The 18,130-nt window shown below is 38.1% G+C and overlaps 1 protein-coding gene across 5 annotated transcripts in view; it reads right to left on the bottom strand.

Moving 5' to 3' along the window:
• MSR1 (macrophage scavenger receptor 1) overlaps positions 1-18,130 on the bottom strand; it is a 70,407-nt gene that overhangs the window by 17,688 nt on the left and 34,589 nt on the right. For 2 of the 5 annotated variants that reach the window (XM_057505143.1, XM_057505142.1), the window contains exons 7-8: positions 16,796-16,885; positions 9,361-9,414 (exon numbers count right to left, since the gene is read on the bottom strand). In XM_057505143.1, coding sequence (XP_057361126.1) covers positions 9,361-9,414; positions 16,796-16,885 — 144 coding nt within the window. Of the gene's footprint in view, positions 1-5,831; positions 7,167-9,360; positions 9,415-16,795; positions 16,886-18,130 lie in introns of those variants that run through there. The other 3 variants (XM_057505145.1, XM_057505146.1, XM_057505144.1) reach the window with 3 other exon arrangements.

Below are 18,130 nucleotides of genomic sequence, written 5' to 3'. Positions count from 1 at the left end.
GGGAGGTAAATTGAAAGATAGTATATATTCTGCTTGGCATTATGTGCTGTATTTTGTTTACGCCAATAACTGCAGAACCCTGCAAGCTGCTACCAGACTGATTTACTGGAATTGGTAGAAGACAATAGTATGTGTGGCCTTTGGTACCTCCACACTCGACAGGAAAGGCCGTAACTTGTGCTTGACAGCTGTGCTCAGAGGCACTGAAGGACAGACGCCTCAAACATCCAACGAAGAAACTGTTTCCCTCTCAAGGGAGCATTGCCTCCATTTGCTCAGTTTGCACCTTTACTATTTTAGTGTAATCAAAATGGATGCTCTTGGAAACTAGACAAAAAAACATGGGGTGGCACATTCTGTTCAGATAATAACAAAGAAAAACAGAAAAAAACCCACCCTAAAATATAGTATATCTCAACCCATAGGATGAGGTATTAAATGCTGTATTTCACAAAAGGTCCAAAAGCTTAATCATCAGAAAAAGAGAACCTATATCATGAAACATGAGGTTTCTCCAGACTAGAAGTCAGGGGACCAGGACTCTGCTTTGGACCCACTATCTGGGCTATTTTTAATTCCCTTATGTTTTGATATCTTTTGTAAGGACTTCACAGGACCTTCGTGATAGTTATTTTAGTTCACCAAAGCACTTTGAAGAGCTCTGAGAGGGAACATCAGGTCAATGTGCATATTATGCTGCACGTAAGCAACTGAATTTAGCATTGTATAAACCAACATTCAAATTGCAGACCCACCATCTTTATACAAGCTGTGAGATTCCACACGTTAGCTAAATGCTCTAAACCCTCATGGGAAAAACTGGAGGGATAGATTGTAAGAATTAAACGGAGGAGGTATACAAAGTGCTTTGTAGAGTGCCTGGCACCCATAGGTATTATGGTTACTAACATCATTTCTTAAGAATTCAGATTTCTGGCCTATGATTGAAAATGGGTGATGGCAGAGTTTCTCAACTGCTAGTGCTTCAGAATCCCAAGGAGAGCTTCTGGGGATCACCTGTATTAGTCCTCAACCCATGCTCCTGAAGTAAGAACCTCTGCATGTCAATTCTAGCATTAAGTATTTGATAAAACCCTGAGAGATGATTCTGATGCTCATCACAGTCTGAAAACAACTGCTAGAACAATATTAGGACATAGTATGGTTACTCAGAGAGTTCTACACTTTTCACATTATAGAATAATTACCTAATACATTGCTGCCTAATAATTAACAAGAATAATACTACGTTTTATTGAACAGCACAGCCAGGTTGATCCACTCTTTCAGGGCCCTGTACCCTGCATTGTGAGATTCTGAAGGGGAGATCCTGCCTACCCCATCTCTTGGCATTTACTTCATTTTAATGGGCAATTAGTGTGCCCCACTCTGAGCCTGCCGTAGTTAGTCAAGGGAAAACTCAGGATCCAAGCAGAGACAACAAGAGTTGATGAAGGTGGCATTTCCTTTTGAAGAAAAGAAGGTGGCATTCCTTATCAGACATGGCTACATGGGAAGGATAATGCAGCATAGCAAGAGCCTATCTGACAATGAATGAAACATATAAAGAGAAAGAGAAAGGCAGAGACTGAGCCCGTACGACTCAGTTTGAACTCCCAGATCCTGCTATGCCTGAGGCAAAACCATCTCTTGGAATTCTTAATTATGTGAACCAAAAGATTCTGCTTCTTGATTAAGCAGGTTTCTGTTACTTTCTACTTAAAAATGGTCTTACATTTTTACAAAATACACATACATAGATGGTGATTATTTGACAAAGAACATCAGAAGTAGCTTCCCAAGTCATTCTGTTCTGTCATTCATCTCATCACCATTAGTTACTGCCTATTTAAACTGCATAACCCTGGCAGTTTTTATTATTTCATGAAATACCATAATGTCAAAGAACATTACTGAAATGTGAAAACTAAATATTTGCAAGAAACAAAACTGAACTCATACTCTTACCGCCAAAAACACCAGGATAGCTCAGATTTATTCATGGTATAATATAGACCCTCTTTAAGAAGAGACTGGCAGAAAAGGAAACACAATGGAGAATGAGGATTCTGAAGATCCCAGCCATGTACCACAAGAAACTGAACACCAGCACTAAGATCATTTCTTGATCCCTTCCTGTTAGGGGCTGAATCATATGCCCCAATATGCATATGCTGAAGTCCTAATCCCAATGGACTATATTTGGAGATAAGGCCTTTACAGAGATAATTACCGTTGAAGCAGGTGGTATAGGTGGGACCCTGACAGCACCTTGATCATGGGCTTCCAGCCTCCAGAACTGCGAGAAAACCAGTTTCTGTGGTTGAAGCCACCCTGTCTGCGGCATTCTGTCTCGGCAACTCTAGCAGACTAATATCCTTATCTTTTTCTTCTCTTAATTTGTTTTGTGTTTTTATTATTTGCAAATGAAATGAGAAATAGATTACCTCAATGGGTATCAACTTGAAAATATAATTTTTTTGTTTAATTTATAAAGAACGAGCAGTCATCCCTATGTTGTCATATGAACACACTTGAAAACCTCTCTTGAACCAAAATAATCACTTTGTCACTGAAATATCTACTTTAATGGCTTAGATTCTTATTTAAAAGACTACAAAAATATTTATTAAGGGCCTGTTAGATGTCTCAATCCAGTAATAATTCATTTGGTAATCACTGTGATTATACATCTTTTTATATATAAGCAGTGTTTCTAAGTGCCAGTGATATTGTAGGAAACAACTAAATGAGAGTATTTCAGGAGAGAGTTTAAGGTGGAAGATGTTTTGGAATAGAACAGATAATCATCTTGTAGGTAACAAATGAATTACGCTATACATCACATAGAATTAAACAGAAAATTGTGCACAAACCCTGAATATTTATATTCAGTTGAAAGAATTTACCTGTCTTTCAGTATTTCCAGGAAATGAACATTCAGAATTACATGGAAATTCATTTTGTTAAAGAGTATACTATCCTATACAGTAGGATACCTTTAGATAGTTCTCTGTAATGAGCCTCTGAAAGGTCTCTGGGACTTGGGTGTTTCCCTTTGCAGTGGATCAAGCAGGATGTAAGAATTCAGGGGAAGCAGTAAATGGGAATAAGGGTAACACTGCAGAAAAGGATCAAGAGTCTATAGGTTAAGGCAATGGGAAATATTTCTTGGGCGCTTGTGTGTGCAAGCAAGTAACTGTGTTCTTCTAAGGAACTAGGTCTTGAGATTCACATTGTAGAGTAGTGCATTTCCAGAGAAGCCAGGTTGAGGGGCTCAAGTTAATAGGTTGAAAACCTATGCTTGGAAGGTGCTTTAACGGAATGAAATAAATGGTCTTGTGTGACTATAAGACTATATTTACTGCAGAGTAGGAAGCAGACCCAGTTTTCTCAAGAGGGGCAGGAAAGCCATCTAGGCCTCTTGAGGTTGTGAAGGAATGGAAAGTGGTGAATAGGGTCTCCATCTGCTGTCTGGTGCTTAATTGGATGAATTTTAAATTTTACTGGTGTGAAAGACCTGGATGGAGTTGTCTTGATTTTTTTTTCTTTCCTTCTAATGGACTGACTCCAGTGAGAGTCAGGCTGTGAGAGTCAGCTGGGAAGAGACTACACAGGACAAGTGCTTAAAGACTGCTTCCAATCTCTATTTCAATTTAGCAGACAAGTTAGTCATACACACTACTGAGGTATGTGTCTCTTGCGTTAATGGAGCATTCTGTGTTTTTAGCAACAAGTTGTGGAATTAAATAGAGCTTTAAACACCACGTAAGTGTCAAGAATGAGCAGCCTGGATCTAAGGTACCTGAAGCCATTGAGTACTCTCTAGAGTTTGCTGAATCACGGCTGATGGTACTGAGAAAGGACAGGGAGAGGTTAAAGAAGGTGCAGGAGAAGAGAGAGACATCAAAGCAGCCAAATTACATTGGAAAACATTAAAATCGAGCCAGTTACTGAACTAAAAATAGAATAATAACAGGTACCTCCTTTCCCTGGTGTCAATCAATAACTCTTATTTATGGATAATGCAAGCTCGTGAGCATTCCAGGGGGGCAGTCTTTTTGAGAAACATACCCCAGGGAGAGACTGGAGGCGACAGCAGGAGTCACACACGAAGGTGGAAGTGTACACACAGATTAGCTGAGAATGCCTTTTGGAATGTGACCTAATGGAAGTCATACTGTAATATTTATCTCCTTAGGGTCTTCATGTTATTAGGCCATTCTAAAAAAAATTAACTGCTCATTTCACTTCTCTCTCTTCCTTCTTCCCCACACCCCACGTACTACAGATGTGTGGCATCTGCATATATAAAACTAACAATGAGTGGGGGTGTTGCGTGGAGTCACAGACACTAACAGGGACTCTGGAGACTGACACACCTGGCTGTGGGTTTCTGCTTTTCCACTTATTAGCAATACACCTCGTTTCCAAAGTATAAAATGGGAATAATGATGGTACTTACCACAAAGGCTCTTCTGAGGATCAGCTGAGACAATGCCATCAAAAGCCGCCAGTGCACAGCTGATGTTCTCTAAGTGCTCACTGTCCTACATCCTCAGTGATGAGGGGGCTTTACTCTGGTCAGTGCAATGCTCTGAGAAAGACTAGGATTCATTTAAGACTGTGGTGTGTCCTCAGTAGAAATCAAATGAAAGATAAATTGATGTTTCATATTGCTGAATGAGTTTTGAAATGAAGCACTTTACATTTTTGTCCTAATTACATAGTCTCACAGGGCACGAGTGAAGCACAGGAAAAAATAGTAACAAATGATGAGTAATTAGTATGTTCAGGACACACCGAGTGTTTACCTATATGGTAGGAATTCTTTTGCTTCACTGAAACACTCTCCCTTCCAAGTACATAGCAGACAAACCTCTGTGACAAGGGTTAGGGCTCGGTGCTGATGTGTTTGTTTTCTCTTTGTTACATGTTATCGATGTTGGTATAATTTGTATATTTGAACTGGGCATTCACCATTTATTTTTGTTTGATGAGAGAAGGAAAGCCCATATGCTCTGATTTGGACGGTTCAGATTAGTATGCCACACACAATAATTAGTATGCTGAATGAATGCATGAATGAATGAACGGGCTTTCTTTCATGTCATGTGGTCCAGGTGTCAGATAACTTGTAAACTGAATCTCCTGGAATTGGCTCCCCGAATCTCTGATCAGGGCCAGTCTGTGGCCCGCTAGGAAGAAGAGGGTCCCCAGGTTCTACCTACCCCTGCCTGTGCAGAATGGGGTAGGAAGTCACAGCCCATGAAACTGCGGATAAAGAGATCCAGCTAATCTCCAGATGTCTGCATTAACTGGCTAGTTAACGTCCCATCTGCCAATGTTGAGGACATCTGGTGGCTGACTGGTTACGGAGACTTGGGTGTCACGCAGGTGCAGACCCACAACAACACTGGTAACTCGTTTGTTTCAGCCCTTCACAGAGCTTCTCATCAGCAGCATCCTGGGCTCCTGCTTTGTCCTTCAGAGCCTGGACTCTTGTTTTATCCACCTGACATTTGTTCTGACCTCTCTTGATGGATTCTGGCCCCTGGCGTGCACTCTGTTTTGTCACTCCTTTCATTTATAACTGACGCTCTTCTGCTCAGCTCAGACAAACTCGTGGATTTGTGATCTAGTCACACTTGCATTGCTCTATCTAATGTAAAAAATCTCGGATTCTCTAGCATCTCTTTTTGTCCAGGACATTTATTTGGCTTCTTGCATTTCCGTTTTGCTTTCACTCCTGGTCTGATTACAGATTTAGAATGTCTGCCTGAGAGTGAGAAGCAAGCGTTCCGGTTCAGAGAGACCACTGTGAACATTCCTTACATGTTTAAAGCACTTTATGATTTTACAGAGCATCTGCATGTGCACAGCATCTTATGTGACCCTCACAACAACCCTGTGAGGTAGGTGTGAAGATGTCCACTTCACAGGGCAGGAGAAGGAAAAGATGAGGGATAAGGCACATGGCTGAGAATTCTACCAGAAACGGAATGCTGTGAAGTCTGGAACTATTAAGCCTTTAATGAAAGGAGAACTGTGGAAATGTGATCTGTTAATTAATAGAGACATGCACAAGTAACATGTATCCCACATTTTTTCTATTCCTTTTTTTTTCTCTGCCTTTTCTTACCATTTTTCCTTTCTCATTTTCATCACTTTTTTCAGCTACACAAAATATCTACTATAAGATTTTTCTCCTGGATCTATACTGGATATTATAAGCATAAAATGCAAAAAGCTTTTTAGCATAAAAAACTTATCAGCATTTTTTTTTATGATCAAAATATTCTTGCTTGAAATGGCTGGGTAATTTAAAGAAACCAGTTTTGTTTTTGGGCTCAAGTGTGTTATTGAACTGTCTAAGCGCCACTTAGCTCACCATAAAACTTGGAAAAAAAATGCTGTGATTTGGAGAATAAGAAGGCAAGGTAAACTAAGTGAATCAAAATCATTAAAAAAAAAATTCTAAGGAATTTAAAAATCTTGATCTCCTCCAAACACCGAAAGAGCCTTGTTCTTCCCCCGATACAGTTCTGCTGTATTGTTTAATTGCCTTTTTACATGTCTGTGGCTTTCAGAGACAATTGGTTTTGTAAAAACTCTCTTATTTCCTGTTACATCCAACTCCAGGAGGTATATGATGAACATATGCTGAATGAATGCATGAATGAATGAATGGGCTTTCTTTCATGTCATCCCTACTGCTGGTTGAGATAGTGTTTTTGCATGTAAAGAACCCACATCTAATCAGTATCCATGAGATTTCCCCTAGAACCCAATGGGTTACATCAGGTTTAGCAAGAGAGCAGATGAGCGGGTGGCAGAGGGCTCCTGGCCTGGCTCACAGGACAATGTTTGGCCTCCCAACTGAGGATCCCAGGGGATGGTGGGGTACGAGAATGGGGAGGGGTACAAGCATGGGAGCAGAGGCCCAAACATCACCAACGGCCATCAGAGGAAGCCATGCGGAAGCCGGCACACACGAGAACCAAGGTCATTTGGAGGAGCCACACTGGGATCTTGGAATCAGTTGTGCTGATGCCTTGTCCAGAGGTGAAGGGCCTTTTAATGAGATGGTAGCAGAGGGTGTCCTGCCCAACCCACCTGATCTTAAAAGGGTCCTGCCCAAACACGATCAGGGAGTTGTACTGCTCCTGACACATATATAAAAGAGGAAATCAATGATTACTTTTATTATATAAATCATGCCTGAAAAATATTAAAAAATGTATACTAAAATAATTCAATATAAATTTTTATATATCAGAATTAATAGAAGATGCAAGCAATCAGGCACTTTCATAAAGAATGAATTGGTACAACATATTTTGGGGTCACTTGCAAGAATCCATCTAATTGCTAAATGCACCTTTGAACTATTGGTTCAGCTTCTAGCAAATACTCTATTAAAAATTGTTCCCACAAGATCATGTATGGGAATGCTGAATGTAACATTGTTTATTAAAGCCAAACCAAAGCAAACAAAAATCATCCAGTGTTCATGACTAGGGGATTGAATGATATATTATGGTAATTATGGTGTAGCTGTATAATGGAACAATGTGTAACCATTGAAAGGAAAGTTAAGGCATATGTACTGACACAGGGAGGTGACTGGCTTATTAGCTTAAGTAAGGCAAAAGCAGGACATACTGTAGAGATGTTTGTGTAAATGATTCTCACTTTTTGAAACCGAGTTATATACTCTCCGTGAGCAGGGAGGTGTATGGAAGAGAATCTGGAGGCTATAGACACATAAACACAGAAAAATCTCTCTTACTGCTTCCTCAAAGTAAGTATGCACATAAACTTCAAAACAGCCATGAAATATCTGTAAATGAAAATATTTCTGAACCTATGTGAAAAAAAAAATCAAAACACTTGATAACCTCAGGAAACAGAGGACAGTGTGGGTGTTTAATTTACAGACAACAAAATAAAGAAGTCCCTTATTTGCCAGACTTAACCAGAGTCAAGGTTAAGTAGCTCAGAGAAAGTCTCAGGAAAAGAAGAAAAGGATATAAAGAGGAACAAAGATAAAGGTGGAGGTGAAGATAGACATAAATAAAGATAGGGAAGAGAATCACGCTAGGAGCTCAACTGAAAATAAATGGTGAGACAAGGGCAGTAACTGGAATAAAAAGTATACAGCAGACGAAAGTTAACACATTAAAGAATAAATGGACACAAAGGAGAAAAGACATACTCATGTTTCTGTATCTTAATATACCAATAGCAATACTAAGAATCATTGAATAACGCTAAAGCAACGTGAGTCCAGTACTTGTCGCTCAATTTAGGGGCAAATGCAGATCAACAAGCAATGGTGGGGAGCATCAGAGGTCACAACATACTTTCATGACTGGCATTCACAATGGTGACCTAAAGTTACCTGAATGTGGTACCATACACAGTATTAGGTTATAATTATTTGTACTATAAGGCAGAGAAAATGATACTGTATTTTTTAAAACAGTAATTACAATGGAAAACCGCTATATTTTTTATATGTTAAAGGATTTGCCATAATCTGTCTAAAACAGCCCTCTGATGGTTAGAGTTCATGACCCCTGTGTGCATGTGCATGAGCTAGTCCCACAGACACACACACACACACCACATGTTGTTCCCATTGGGAGTACTGGGGCGGAACCCCTTGATTCTGAGACGTCAAGTGATGATCCCTCATTCCTTTTCAAAATCCTTTCATTATATTTGTGCAGATTCAGCCTAGACCCACAACGATCGACTTGTGACGTGGCATACCGAAGACATCTCATCTAACATTTAGGTTTTAAGGTCCAATTTACAGATTCTCTACACTGCAACATGAGGCCAGCATTCTTTCCCTGTTATGAAATCCATTCTGTTGTAATTTTGAAGATCAGAGAATACCACTTCTCAAGTTTTTAGGGAAACAAAACAAAGTACAAATTACTGAGCTCTTAAAGAATTAGTCTGTCGGGGTTCCTAGACTGCCCAAATTTCTATACCTAACATTGCAGTTAGCTTCGCTGGTAGGTAAGGAGGCTGTAGTTGTTTTCATTCATAGGCTCAATTTTCCTTCAGCAAATAGAAACTGGCTTGAAAATTGAACTATTTTCTATGTGGAATTTTTAGAAAACTGTGCTCATCACAAATACAAAATTTAAATGGGAAATGAAATTCAGAGTGGTATAACTTAATATATTTATTTTACTCCAATTAGCACTCTATTTGTTGAAAATAGTGGTTGATTTCCACATAACTTCTATGGTGGATCAAGCCCAGACCACTATCACCACAAGTCTGTTCATTACAAAGTTACATTTAAAAAAAAACCCAAAAAACAAGAAACAGTGAACTTACTTTGTGTGCTTCCACTCCCTTTTTCCCCCTTCTGGCCTTTTTGTCCAAAATTTCCTTGGGAAAAAAAAAAGCAGACAATTATTTTTGAAATTAGCGGAATCGGAATGCTTGCTTTAAATGGAAATAGAGCATCACAGGGTATATAGTCTAGAGTATTAACTTGTAACAACCTTCAGACATTCAAAGAGAAATACGATGCTGATGATGGCAGCCACTGTGCAGCTTAGCAGCTGTCAGAAGAGAAGCCCTATTACCAGCTGGCATTGCTCTGGGCAGGTGCTTGCTTACATTCTCTCCGGGTATTTACAAGGGCATTAAGTGTTCCATTTGCCTCCAGCAGGCCAAACTGAGGGGCAAGAAGTTTTTGTGCTCACTCCTCCTCTCCTCTTCCTTTGACTGTGCCTTCCTCCATCCCCCAGGAAGCCTGATGTCTTCCACCTTGTACACCCATTACAATTTGTCTGTCCTGTGTTCTGTTTCTTTAGAGAGGAGTGTCCCAAAGACTGGGCCAGGAATGACTTTCTGGGAGTTGTAAGATCTACCCTGGGCGGAGCTAGGAAGGTGTGGGGGAGATCTAACCCTGGAGGCTAGTTACGCTTGGTTTTGAGAAACTCCATCCATTTTCACAGAGCTGTGTACAAATGTTCTTTAATATGAGGGACAGAGATAGAAACACCGCTAGGACCTTGGCCTTTGTTAATGGGTTGCTATTTCACCCACAGTTCCACCGTCCTTTAATACCAACAGGAGATTTTAATAGTGATAATTACATATCATGAGAGTGCTGCTGTTTAACTTCTTCATCTTCTTCCAAAAGGTCCTCAGGTATTTACCTGGCAAGTAATCACCTTCTTGGCATAAATGCAGTACTGATCAGAGTGCTATCGGTCTCTACGTAAAAACCTTTGTTACTGTTCTTGATTTCCCCTAACAAAATCAAGGGCCTCTGTCATTTCATCCAATAACTCAGAATATTGTTTAAAAATTGTGGGCTTTGGACTCATAATAATTTTTAAATTCCTTTCCTGAATTATTTCACTTTGCTACTTACTAGGGACCTGGCTCAGAACAAGTCTTTAAATCTTTCTGAGCTAAAGTTTATTCTTCTGTCAAATGAAGAAATACCTTTCATGCAGAGTTGCCTTGAAAATTAGCCACAATATTCATAAAGCACCTTGCCCATAAGAGATGCATATAAGAGATTTGTTTTATATCTCCCAAAGTCTGTGATTTTATTCTCAGTGAATGAGAGCATTTTTTTCATTTCAGTTCACTTTTTATGGCACAATTACTTTTAATTTTATTTTAAAGTTTTAATCTTTATTTTTGGATTTTGTTTTCTTGTTTCTGTAGTTTATTTTTCTTCCTCAATGCTTTGAGAACATTTTCCTCATTTATCTCATAGAGAAGATTTTTTTTGATCCCTGATTTACCAGATTTAAAAAGTGCAAAACAGTATGTGATGAGAAACATGAGAATTGAGATTTAGTACTTAAAAAGCATGTTATTTACAATTAAATTTTTATTTTGAAGATTTTATGAAATCCCAACCACTCCTTATCAGAGTATTATAAATAGCTTGCCTCTAATTGCTTTGCATATGTGATTACACTGTACATCATTAAATTCATTTTTTCATTGTGATTAGCCATTTCTGGTAATGTTAAATTATCAAAAGTCATTAATTTAGCAAAAAACTACTCCAAAACTTTCCCATTTTTCTTATGGCAGCTTCTTATAACATACAGTACCAAATTTGCTGATTTTTCAAGAGAAAAAGTCTAAGAAATTAAAAAAAAATTTGGGTGGAATATGAAGCTGAGCAGTTCGAATTCTGTTTAGAGAAGATAATATAAACAAGCTTAATTTTATTATTTCATCATTAATTTCATCAATAGAAAATAAGAAGCCATATATTATTCTTGGAAGTCTTTTCATTCTACAATTTGTCTTGAATATTTTAAAAATAGAAACGAGCACTGAGGGAATGACCCACTGCAACCCTGATAAGTTCTAGAATCCCCTGATAAATAATAAAAGTTTATATTTTATTTTGCGTTATATCTTGCACTACTTTTTTTTTCTTAATGATGTTAAGATGAAACTTATCTCCTTCTTATAAATAAATAAGCCCAAATGTTTTATGTCATTTTAGCATAATCCAGAGATTTCCTCCATAGATAACACTTGGAAATCTGGTCTCCCGCTAGGACACATTAAAATCATCCTTTCCTGAGAAGAGGAGTATATCTCTCCTTTAGAATAATTCTTCTGGCTAAAAATGAACCCAAGAGCTTAGTCAAAACCTGGAGTTAACCATTCCCTGTCATATATGGCACTCTTTAATAAAAAAAAGAACCTACATTTCTGAAAGCTATTGAAAAATACGAAGTAAATACTATGCAAAATGCCAACGTTCTAACATTAAAGTACATATAAAGGAGGTATTTTCAATAACATTATGATGATTTCAGGTATTTTTATGCCCCTTCTATGAGCTAGGCCCTAGATTAGTAATTTTCCCATCTAGGCCCTAATCAGCCCAAACTCTTGACGATTTCGTTTCAGATGTAGCCATCCTCCCTTCCACGACTAACATGCTTCTTCCTGTTCCCTGAATTCTTCACCCTCGACTTTCTCATCAACCTCACACTATCTTCACCCTTCATTCCTTTGTCTTTTCAACTACTCCTTTATTTTATTTTGCCATCCACATTTAAATAGCCATCAAATCTCTCTTAAAGAAAAAAACCAAATCAAATAAAGAAAACACCACAAAAAAACCTGACCTTTTTCTCCACCTCTGCAGAGCCAGACTGCTCAGAAGCTGGCTCTCCCCCCATCTACACCTCTGAGCAGCCCCGACTCAGGTTTCCACCCCACCCCACCCCATCCCACCCACCCAAACTGCCTGCGATAAAGGCAACATCATCAGAGCAACAGAGCAAAGAGCTTCCTGCAGATTTCATCTGACATGACCGCTTTTTGAAACTCCCTCTGCCTTTGATTCTTTTGCCCAGCACGTTCTCTAGGTAGTCTTCCTCACTCTGGCTGCTACAGTTCCATCTACTGCTTTGCTTTTATGGCTCAGCCTGTACTTCTAGTACTACACCAGGCTTTATCCCAGTCCTCTTCTCTTCCCCCTGTCTACCCATGAAATATTATGAAAGTCTCTGACTTCAGTGCACATTTATATGATCATAGCTATAACCTCCTCTTTTTATCTCTGGTCTCTCCTCTAACTCCAAACCCTTATACAACTATGAATATCTCCACAAGTGACACTGAGAAAGTGTTCCTAATTGTTTGTCAGATAAATCAATGAATTATTTATAGTCCATAGTTTTAGATGCTCCTAAGAAAGACCATAACTCACCCTTAAAATAAGACTTTGAGTGGACTCCAAGAGTCTAACTGTAGAGAAGCACATTATTTACATGCTGGAAAATCTAGTTCGTTTAACAAGGTTTTATCCAGAGTCCTCCTGGGATGTTGAAGATAATGGAGGGTAACACTTAAATGAAATCCTCAAAGCTTTCTGCCATCAATATGTCAGATTATAAATACTCTATAGGTCTGCTGTGTATCAAGACAGCATAAAAATATTCCCTTCCTCTTCTCGTATTTGTGTATCTTATCAGGACTGTGCCTTATTTACCTCTCATTTACTGTACCCAGCACTGTACCTTGTATACAGAGGGAGTACTTAGTACTTCTGGAAGGAAGGGACAGGGAAGAAAAGGACAGCAGGAGAGAAAATAGAAAATAAATAGGGGGGCTCTTTCTTAAACTTTCTGCTTTGAAATCTGTTAATGTTTTTGGTATCACAGGTATCACACAGATGGTCCACACTGTGTCATTAATTAGAATGTGTATGACAAGTATGGGATTTTATTTCTAACTGTACCATCTTCTTTAGACCCTTACAGAGGAGGGTCTCCCTACTATCCTTTGCTTTAATCTGCAGTATAACCCCATGTGCTGCTGCTCACAGTTCTACCAAACTTGAGTCTTTTTAATATGGAAGGGATACCCTACGGATATCTTTTGCCAAGGGATTCATTACCTTTATCTTTGCTTTTATGTTTATAGAGTTTCTCCTTCTTCACTCCTTTTCTTTACCTGAAGATGTGGTTCTCAAAATGTCATCCCTGGATCAGCCTTATGACCATGACCTGGAAATCTGTGGGGTAACAAATCTCCAGGGTGCCAACCCCTGACTTAATGAACAAGATACTCGGGGGTGGAGCCCAGTAAGCTGTTTAATAGACCCCCATACACAGGCAATTCTAATGCCTGCTGAAGTTTGAGAACCACAGACCTAAAGAAATTGTACGCATCATGTAGGCTAGCACTGACACAGCTTGCTCTGTAACAAGCTGTCTTCCTGTACAGAATTAATCATTCTCTACTTTCTATTTCCATACCTTTTGTCCTATTTCACAAATGTTTCTTACTTACTACATTGCATTATAAATAACTACTTCTTCATTTTTCTCTCCCCTTCTCCTTGAGGGCAGTGGCTATGGTATATTTTTCTCCAGCACACAGTGAACATTTATACAATTGTGTTGATTAGGTGAATGAATCAATTGATGCTCTGCAAGTACTTTGACTAGTGGGCATTTGTTGAACTCTGGGAGTTTCAAAGTAGGAAAAACTGTAAACCTTGTATAAGCTGTGGCTAATAACTAACATGTACACAGATAGCCCCTTACTTCTGAATTTTTGACTTTACAATGGCACCAAGGCAATACGCAATCAGTAGAAACCGTACTTTGCATTCTTATCTTTGCCTGGGCTGGTGGTGATGCAGCACGATGCCCTCATGACCTTGGGTCGTGGCCGTGAAGCACAGCTCCCAGCCAGCCAGGCGGCCGTGAGGCTAAACCACCAGCACACTTGGAACCATTCTGTGCTTCATTTCAGCACAGTGTTCAATAAACTACATGAGATATTCAACACCATACTATAAAACTGGCTTTGTGTTAGGTGATATTGCCCAACTCTAGGCTAATGTAAGAGTTCTGAGTATGTTTAAGGTGGGCTAGGCTAAGGTATGATGTTCAGATGGTTAGGTGTATTAAACGCTTATTTGACTTAGGATTTTTTTAACTTACCCCTTCATAAACCAAGAAAGAGCTGTGCAGCTTGCTTTTAGCAGGAACTGCTTGAAGCACTTTAAGATATCTATTAATTCATTTGACTTTTTAAAGAAATTCTAAAATGTGGATTCTTTATAGCCCTATTTTGTAGATTAAAAACCTGAGGCACAGAGACAGAGTGGGGAGATAGGACTCAAATCTAGGATTCAAATATGCACTCTGCTATTTCTGTAAAGTGCTAATACACACTATGCCATCCCTGTATCTCCCAAGAGTACAAAGAAAATATACATGGAGTAACTGTGTGCTACCATGAAGCTCAAGGTCAAACCACTCTGACAAATGTTTAAGCCCCCAAAATGAACAACCTAAGATTGGACTTGTCACATATACTTAACAGAATCATCTTTGTGATCAAACTTTTGTAAAGAGGTCACTGTGAGAAATTTCCTGGGAGAAAACTCCCCAAAGGTGGGGAACTGGTTTGTCTTGTATCCCTGTATTCCCAGTTCTAAGCACACTGTATGAGAAAATGGAGGCAATAAGTAAGGTAAGTTATTTCTTATCAAATAAGTTAAGTTGTGCTTAGTTACATGTCTCTTCTGTGACTTATTCCTAACTTCTTCCCTGACCACGTAGAGATAAAGGTTGTGTATAGTGGACAGGCGGTTGTGAGAAATAGCAAGGCCTTCTTGACATTCCTAACATTTCTGCCATTTTCTTCCCTTTTTGTGTAGACTTTCTAGAAAGACAAATTAGTAACTCTGACTTATTCATAGGTCATAATAACACTCCTTTATAAAGTTGACTCTTATGATTAGTGTAAATAGGAAGTTATACATAATACTGCACCAGGAAGAATCCCAAACAAAATCCTCCCCAAAAAACATGATTTTGCTGGGGATAATAAATGATTACCCATTTGAGAAAGATACCAGACTAATACACCATTTTAATTTAAAACAGAATATAGATAAAATGTTTCTTAACTTTGAAGAATTATTTTAAATTATCTTAGAATCTGTAAGTAGCTTTTGTCAAATTCAGGTTTTTAAATACATTTATCCATTGAACACAAATTGCTTACATAGAAAGTTCAGCAGAATTTCTCATTAACAACAAAAACTTCTTCCCACATTGACAAAAAGGCCTCATTAAAGCTAGACAGTTTCAGAGATGGTCGGTACATAAATATCATTCAGTTCAGTTAATCAGGTCTCTGGTGGAGCCTGACTGTAGCCTGATGATCTGTGGCTAGCTGATTTTTCTCCAATCCTCATTGCCGCAGACACAGTCCATGAACAATGATACTATTAAAAATACTCCAATATCCTTAATTAGAATTGCTGAAATCCAAAACACTGATGACAAATGCCAGTGAGGTTGTGGAACAATAAGAGTGCTCATTCACTGCTGGTGGGAATGAAAAATGCCATGTCCGCTTTGGAAGATTTGGTAATTTCTTATAAAACTAAACAAAGTCTACCAAGTGATCCAGCAATCACACTTCTCTCTAGGTAATCTCAGGTCTACACAAATGTGCACATGGTTGTTTACAGCAGCTTTAGTCAAGATTGACAAACTTGGAAGCAACCAAGATTTCCTTCAATAGGTGATGGATAAACAACCTGTGGTCCATTCATACATTAGAATATACTGGGCATTAAAAATAAATGCATTACCATGCCACAAAAGGAGGGAGAACTTTAAATGCCTATGGCTAAATGGAATAAGCCATTCTGAAAAGATTATGTACAGTATGACTCCAATTATGTGACATTTTGGTAAAGACAAATTGTACTACTATATAACAGCTGACAGTTTGCCTTACATGGGATGGGATTTCAGGTCTACCTGTATTCTGCTAACTGTACTTTAACAGGGTTTGGCCAGTTTTTATTAAGGGATATTTACGTTTTGCACATTTTTTTGCCCACTCCTGGATCTGGTTTTTTGTTTGTTTGTGTTTTATGAGTACACTTCCTTTATCAAAGGCAACAAAACAAAACAAACCAGAACAGAACAAAATAAAAAACCCCAAACATGTAAAAATCCAGGTGCTAGGTTTTTGTCAGGCTTTCCAAAGTCTTTGTTTTGAGATAGATTCCATTCTTCATGGTGATTTAGGGTTGTGTGGAGTTGATAAATCCTTTATTTTTTTAAAAACTATTTTCCTTTGCGACATAGAAACTTTCCTCAGGTGGACAAAAATTGGTTTAAAAATGTTTCTGATCACAAAATAAACTTCATGTGATGTTACTATGCATACTATGATGACTGTTGTTTAATTTCATATATTCTATAAGGAAAAATGTACATTATCGTAATACCTGGCCTCCCCGTCTTCCCCGGTGATCCTGGGAATCCTCGGCTTCCAGGAAAACCAATTGCTCCCCGGTCACCTTTAGGACCTGGAGGACCTGCATGGGTTAACGAAGAAAAAAGGAGTGGTGATGATTCATCATTTCATACAGATTTCAAAATATAACAAAACAATTTAGTTTCAAATAGGTGAGTCTCCACGTGGAGTAATAATATCTTTCCTAAAACTTAGTGTATGCCACTGATAATACAAACAGTTAAGTAGAAACATTAGTGCATTTAGTACATTACAGATATTCCGTACAGATATTTGTTATTACAAATCAAAAGATGTGAGAAAAAAAAATCTTGGCATTTCAACCACAGGGCTTATGTAGCTTCATCAGGAAACTCAAATGACAGGACTCTGTCAAAACGGTAACTCTGAAATGCTAAGCCAAAAACTGAATTCTTGATTTGTCCCAGATAAAGTACAATTCCAACAATGAGAAGTATCAGTGTTTATTTAAAAAACTGGGGTTCCAGTTTTGGGATATATTATTCTCTTTCTCATGGACTTGTTTTTATGTATTCCATTGTAATTCCAAACAATAATTAACCATATATATAATATACATGTATGTGTGTGCGTGTGTCTACATGCTTAGTATATAAAGATTCATTTATGAGTATATACTACATGTACAAACCCAGAGTTTTACATGCATAAATGAAATCAACGATTTTTTTTTTTAACCCCAGATGGCTGTGGTGGCGATGGAAACTGCATATAATGGCAGATGTTACTTTCCTGTGGGAGAAAATATTTCATCCTGGAGTCCAGGAGTTTGGGGTGAGCTATTATAAAAAAATATCATTTTAGGTGCCACTACCAGTTCATAAAGATCTTAGTAATCCAATTTTCAGTCAACTTCTTGAGAAGCACATTATGAAAAATTGATTATATTATCTTCTCCCAATGTCAATCTTTTAATATATTGCCATTAGTTTACTAGTTTCCAAAGGAGGGCTTACATACCTAATTCATTAAAAAAAATTTTCTTGAAGTTCATTAATATAGACAACTAAAATATGACTGTTCTCTAAGAAATATTCAGCTTAAGTATATTATTCTTAATCATTAAGAAATATATTCAATCCAATGTAAAACTTTAATTCCAACAGAAACTAAGCAGATATCCAAAACAATAAAATGATAAATTATGTTTAGAAATACTAGTACTACCAGGCCATTTCAATTTAATTTACTTACTATCTGCCACTTTGCATACATATTGGTGCATTGAATGTGTATATAGGGATACATTGTGTACATACACACACACATACTACTTTGGACTTCA

This window comes from Manis pentadactyla, chromosome 7, assembly GCF_030020395.1.
Source record: "Manis pentadactyla isolate mManPen7 chromosome 7, mManPen7.hap1, whole genome shotgun sequence".
Lineage (NCBI taxonomy): Eukaryota > Metazoa > Chordata > Mammalia > Pholidota > Manidae > Manis > Manis pentadactyla.
The sequence above is the reverse complement of the archived record's forward strand: the minus strand, read 5'-3'. Positions and strand labels throughout refer to the sequence as shown.